Below are 6,000 nucleotides of genomic sequence, written 5' to 3'. Positions count from 1 at the left end.
GCAGTGACTGGTGGAGTGCCCGTCTCTTTAGATCTCCTGATACCCTGCAGTGACTGGTGGGGTGCCCGTCTCTTATCTCCTGATACCCTGCAGTGACTGGTGGGGTGTCCGTCTCTTATCTCCTGATACCCTGCAGTGACTGGTGGGGTGCCCGTCTCTTTAGATCTCCTGATACCCTGCAGTGACTGGTGGGGTGCCCGTCTCTTATCTCCTGATACCCTGCAGTGACTGGTGGGGTGCCCGTCTCTTTAGATCTCCTGATACCCTGCAGTGACTGGTGGGGGTGCCCGTCTCTTTAGATCTCCTGATACCCTGCAGTGACTGGTGGGGTGCCCGTCTCTTATCTCCTGATACCCTGCAGTGGACTCGTGAGGTGCCCGTCTCTTTAGATCTCCTGATACCCTGCAGTGACTGTGGGGTGCCCGTCTCTTTAGATCTCCTGATACCCTGCAGTGACTGGTGGGGTGCCCGTCTCTTTAGATCTCCTGATACCCTGCAGTGACTGGTGGAGTGCCCGTCTCTTTAGATCTCCTGATACCCTGCAGTGACTGGTGGGGTGTCCGTCTCTTATCTCCTGATACCCTGCAGTGACTGGTGGGGTGCCCCTCTCTTTAGATCTCCTGATACCCTGCAGTGACTGGTAGGGTGCCCGTCTCTTTAGATCTCCTGATACCCTGCAGTGACTGGTGGGGTGCCCGTCTCTTTAGATCTCCTGATACCCTGCAGTGACTGGTGGGGTGCCCGTCTCTTTAGATCTCCTGATACCCTGCAGTGACTGGTGGGGTGCCCCTCTCTTTAGATCTCCTGATACCCTGCAGTGACTGGTAGGGTGCCCGTCTCTTTAGATCTCCTGATACCCTGCAGTGACTGGTGGGGTGCCCGTCTCTTTAGATCTCCTGATACCCTGCAGTGACTGGTGGGGTGCCCCTCTCTTTAGATCTCCTGATACCCTGCAGTGACTGGTGGGGTGCCCGTCTCTTTAGATCTCCTGATACCCTGCAGTGACTGGTGGAGTGCCCTTCTCTTTAGATCTCCTGATACCCTGCAGTGACTGGTGGGGTGCCCGTCTCTTTAGATCTCCTGATACCCTGCAGTGACTGGTGAGGTGCCCGTCTCTTTAGATCTCCTGATACCCTGCAGTGACTGGTGGGGTGCCCTTCTCTTTAGATCTCCTGATACCCTGCAGTGACTGGTGGGGTGCCCCTCTCTTTAGATCTCCTGATACCCTGCAGTGACTGGTGAGGTGCCCGTCTGTTATCTCCTGATACCCTGCAGTGACTGGTGGGGGTGCCCGTCTCTTATCTCCTGATACCCTGCAGTGACTGGTGGGGTGCCTGTCTCTTTAGATCTCCTGATACCCTGCAGTGACTGGTAGGGTGCCCGTCTCTTTAGATCTCCTGATACCCTGCAGTGACTGGTGAGGTGCCCGTCTCTTATCTCCTGATACCCTGCAGTGACTGGTGGGGTGCCCGTCTCTTTAGATCTCCTGATACCCTGCAGTGACTGGTGGGGTGCCCGTCTCTTTAGATCTCCTGATACCCTGCAGTGACTGGTGGGGTGCCCGTCTCTTTAGATCTCCTGATACCCTGCAGTGACTGGTGAGGTGCCCGTCTCTTTAGATCTCCTGATACCCTGCAGTGACTGGTGGGGGTGCCCGTCTCTTTAGATCTCCTGATACCCTGCAGTGACTGGTGGGGTGCCCGTCTCTTTAGATCTCCTGATACCCTGCAGTGACTGGTGAGGTGCCCGTCTGTTATCTCCTGATACCCTGCAGTGACTGGTGGGGTGCCCCTCTCTTTAGATCTCCTGATACCCTGCAGTGACTGGTGGGGTGCCCGTCTCTTTAGATCTCCTGATACCCTGCAGTGACTGGTGGGGTGCCCGTCTCTTTAGATCTCCTGATACCCTGCAGTGACTGGTGGGGTGCCCGTCTCTTTAGATCTCCTGATACCCTGCAGTGACTGGTGGGGTGCCCGTCTCTTTAGATCTCCTGATACCCTGCAGTGACTGGTGAGGTGCCCGTCTGTTATCTCCTGATACCCTGCAGTGACTGGTGGGGTGCCCCTCTCTTTAGATCTCCTGATACCCTGCAGTGACTGGTGGAGTGCCCGTCTCTTATCTCCTGATACCCTGCAGTGACTGGTGAGGTGCCCGTCTCTTTAGATCTCCTGATACCCTGCAGTGACTGGTGGGGTGCCCGTCTCTTTAGATCTCCTGATACCCTGCAGTGACTGGTGGGGTGCCCGTCTCTTTAGATCTCATGATACCCTGCAGTGACTGGTGGGGTGCCCGTCTCTTTAGATCTCCTGATACCCTGCAGTGACTGGAGTGCCCATCTCTTATCTCCTGATACCCTGCAGTGACTGGTGGGGTGCCCGTCTCTTTAGATCTCCTGATACCCTGCAGTGACTGGTGGGGTGCCCCTCTCTTTAGATCTCCTGATACCCTGCAGTGACTGGAGTGCCCGTCTCTTTCGATCTCCTGATACCCTGCAGTGACTGGTGGAGTGCCCGTCTCTTTAGATCTCCTGATACCCTGCAGTGACTGGTGGGGTGCCCGTCTCTTTAGATCTCCTGATACCCTGCAGTGACTGGTGGGGTGCCCTTCTCTTTAGATCTCCTGATACCCTGCAGTGACTGGTGGGGTGCCCGTCTCTTTAGATCTCCTGATACCCCGCAGTGACTGGTGGGGTGCCCGTCTCTTTAGATCTCCTGATACCCTGCAGTGACTGGTGGAGTGCCCGTCTCTTTAGATCTCCTGATACCCTGCAGTGACTGGTGGAGTGCCCGTCTCTTTAGATCTCCTGATACCCTGCAGTGACTGGTGGGGTGCCCGTCTCTTTAGATCTCCTGATACCCTGCAGTGACTCGTGGGGTGCCCGTCTCTTTAGATCTCCTGATACCCCGCAGTGACTGGTGGGGTGCCCTTCTCTTTAGATCTCCTGATACCCTGCAGTGACTGGTGGGGTGCCCGTCTCTTTAGATCTCCTGATACCCCGCAGTGACTGGTGGGGTGCCCTTCTCTTTAGATCTCCTGATACCCTGCAGTGACTGGTGGAGTGCCCGTCTCTTTAGATCTCCTGATACCCCGCAGTGACTGGTGGGGCCCCCATTCTCTTTGGTGCACCTGTTTCTCTGCTCAGATCAGCCTTGTGGGGCCCCTTTCCTACCTACCATGTTACCAGGCTCCATCCAGATGTCGGGGGAGACCCCTCTCCAGTGCGGAGGTGAAGGGGGTGTGTGAGGGGCTGGTGGAGGGCACGGTGCGCCTCCTCTCCCTCCGCGGGTGCCACCTCTCTGACCGAGACTTTTCTCGGCTGTGTCAGGGGGTGTCAGAGTCGTCTTCCCTGGTGCAGCTGAACCTTAACCTGGGGGTGGTGTCCAGCACGGGCCGAGTCCAGCAGCTGGCACAGAGTCTTCACCGGAACCGCTCGCTGCAGTCCCTCTTGTAAGTATTGATTTTCAGCTGTGGGTGGAGGTCTGTGGGCGGACACCCACCCTATAATGACTCACTCTCTGTGCCCCCCCAAAGCCTGCATGGTAACCCCCTTACAGACACCGGCTTGTCCCTTCTCAACCCTGCACTGGTCGTCCACCCTGCACTGCTGTCTCTGGACCTCGGGGACTGCCTGCTCGGAGACGAGGGAATCAGCCTGATCTGTGGCCTCCTGCCCCCCGATGGGGCTAAACCAGGTGAGGAGAACCCTCTGTGTGGATTAATGGTGGGGCCCCAGCCTGTGTTGAGTAGTCAGAAGGCACTGTGAGGATAACCAACCACCATTTGTGGCTTTAGGTCTTCGGGAGCTGACCCTCTCTGCAAACCCTGGAATATCCTGCACTGGTTGGGCACGGCTGGCCATCGCGGTGGCGCACAGTTCCCAAGTCCGAACCCTAAATCTGGACTATAATCCACTGGGTGAGAGAAAGGGTTCAGAATCTGTACAGGGGTGACACCTCCTCCATGTTGTCCTGAATGTGCGGTTGTATCTGTACAGGGGTGACACCTACTCCATGTTGTCCTGAATGTGCGGTTGTATCTGTACAGGGGTGACACCTCCTCCATGTTGTCCTGAATGTGCGGTTGTATCTGTACAGGGGTGACACCTCCTCCATGTTGTCCTGAATGTGCGGTTGTATCTGTACAGGGGTGACGCCTCCTCCATGTTGTCCTGAATGTGCGGTTGTATCTGTACAGGGGTGACGCCTCCTCCATGTTGTCCTGAATGTGCGGTTGTATCTGTACAGTGGAGACACCTCCTCCATGTTATCCTGAATGTGCGGTTGTATCTGTACAGCGGGGACACCTCCTCCATGTTGTCCTGAATGTGCGGTTGTATCTGTACAGCGGGGACACCTCCTCCATGTTGTCCTGAATGTGCGGTTGTATCTGTACAGTGGAGACACCTCCTCCATGTTGTCCTGAATGTGCGGTTGTATCTGTACAGGGGTGACGCCTCCTCCATGTTGTCCTGAATGTGCGGTTGTATCTGTACAGCGGGGACACCTCCTCCATGTTGTCCTGAATGTGCGGTTGTATCTGTACAGTGGAGACACCTCCTCCATGTTGTCCTGAATGTGCGGTTGTATCTGTACAGCGGGGACACCTCCTCCATGTTGTCCTGAATGTGCGGTTGTATCTGTACAGGGGTGACACCTCCTCCATGTTATCCTGAATGTGCGGTTGTATCTGTACAGGGGTGACACCTCCTCCATGTTGTCCTGAATGTGCGGTTGTATCTGTACAGGGGTGACACCTCCTCCATGTTGTCCTGAATGTGCGGTTGTATCTGTACAGGGGTGACGCCTCCTCCATGTTGTCCTGAATGTGCGGTTGTATCTGTACAGTGGAGACACCTCCTCCATGTTGTCCTGAATGTGCGGTTGTATCTGTACAGGGGTGACACCTCCTCCATGTTATCCTGAATGTGCGGTTGTATCTGTACAGGGGTGACACCTCCTCCATGTTGTCCTGAATGTGCGGTTGTATCTGTACAGGGGTGACGCCTCCTCCATGTTGTCCTGAATGTGCGGTTGTATCTGTACAGTGGAGACACCTCCTCCATGTTGTCCTGAATGTGCGGTTGTATCTGTACAGTGGAGACACCTCCTCCATGTTATCCTGAATGTGCGGTTGTATCTGTACAGGGGTGACGCCTCCTCCATGTTATCCTGAATGTGCGGTTGTATCTGTACAGGGGTGACACCTCCTCCATGTTGTCCTGAATGTGCGGTTGTATCTGTACAGGGGTGACGCCTCCTCCATGTTGTCCTGAATGTGCGGTTGTATCTGTACAGGGGTGACGCCTCCTCCATGTTGTCCTGAATGTGTGGTTGTATCTGTACAGTGGAGACACCTCCTCCATGTTATCCTGAATGTGCGGTTGTATCTGTACAGTGGAGACACCTCCTCCATGTTATCCTGAATGTGCGGTTGTATCTGTACAGCGGGGACACCTCCTCCATGTTGTCCTGAATGTGCGGTTGTATCTGTACAGTGGAGACACCTCCTCCATGTTATCCTGAATGTGCGGTTGTATCTGTACAGTGGAGACACCTCCTCCATGTTGTCCTGAATGTGCGGTTGTATCTGTACAGTGGAGACACCTCCTCCATGTTGTCCTGAATGTGCGGTTGTATCTGTACAGCGGTGACACCTCCTCCATGTTGTCCTGAATGTGCGGTTGTATCTGTACAGTGGAGACACCTCCTCCATGTTGTCCTGAATGTGCGGTTGTATCTGTACAGCGGTGACACCTCCTCCATGTTGTCCTGAATGTGCGGTTGTATCTGTACAGTGGAGACACCTCCTCCATGTTGTCCTGAATGTGCGGTTGTATCTGTACAGTGGAGACACCTCCTCCATGTTGTCCTGAATGTGCGGTTGTATCTGTACAGCGGTGACACCTCCTCCATGTTGTCCTGAATGTGCGGTTGTATCTGTACAGTGGAGACACCTCCTCCATGTTGTCCTGAATGTGCGGTTGTATCTGTACAGCGGTGA

The 6,000-nt window shown here is 54.9% G+C and overlaps 1 protein-coding gene across 1 annotated transcript in view; it reads left to right on the top strand.

Moving 5' to 3' along the window:
- Nucleotides 1-2,928: 2,928 nt before the first annotated feature.
- The window catches only part of LRRC73 (leucine rich repeat containing 73), a 42,422-nt gene continuing 39,350 nt past the window's right edge, over nucleotides 2,929-6,000 (top strand). Inside the window, 4 exon segments of the mRNA XM_056554623.1 lie at nucleotides 2,929-3,210; nucleotides 3,212-3,447; nucleotides 3,532-3,692; nucleotides 3,793-3,915. Of these exon segments, the coding sequence (XP_056410598.1) occupies nucleotides 3,175-3,210; nucleotides 3,212-3,447; nucleotides 3,532-3,692; nucleotides 3,793-3,915 (556 nt within the window). The 5' untranslated portion in view covers nucleotides 2,929-3,174.

Source organism: Hyla sarda, unplaced genomic scaffold (genome assembly GCF_029499605.1).
Source record: "Hyla sarda isolate aHylSar1 unplaced genomic scaffold, aHylSar1.hap1 scaffold_81, whole genome shotgun sequence".
NCBI classification, from domain to species: domain Eukaryota; kingdom Metazoa; phylum Chordata; class Amphibia; order Anura; family Hylidae; genus Hyla; species Hyla sarda.
The sequence above is the reverse complement of the archived record's forward strand: the minus strand, read 5'-3'. Positions and strand labels throughout refer to the sequence as shown.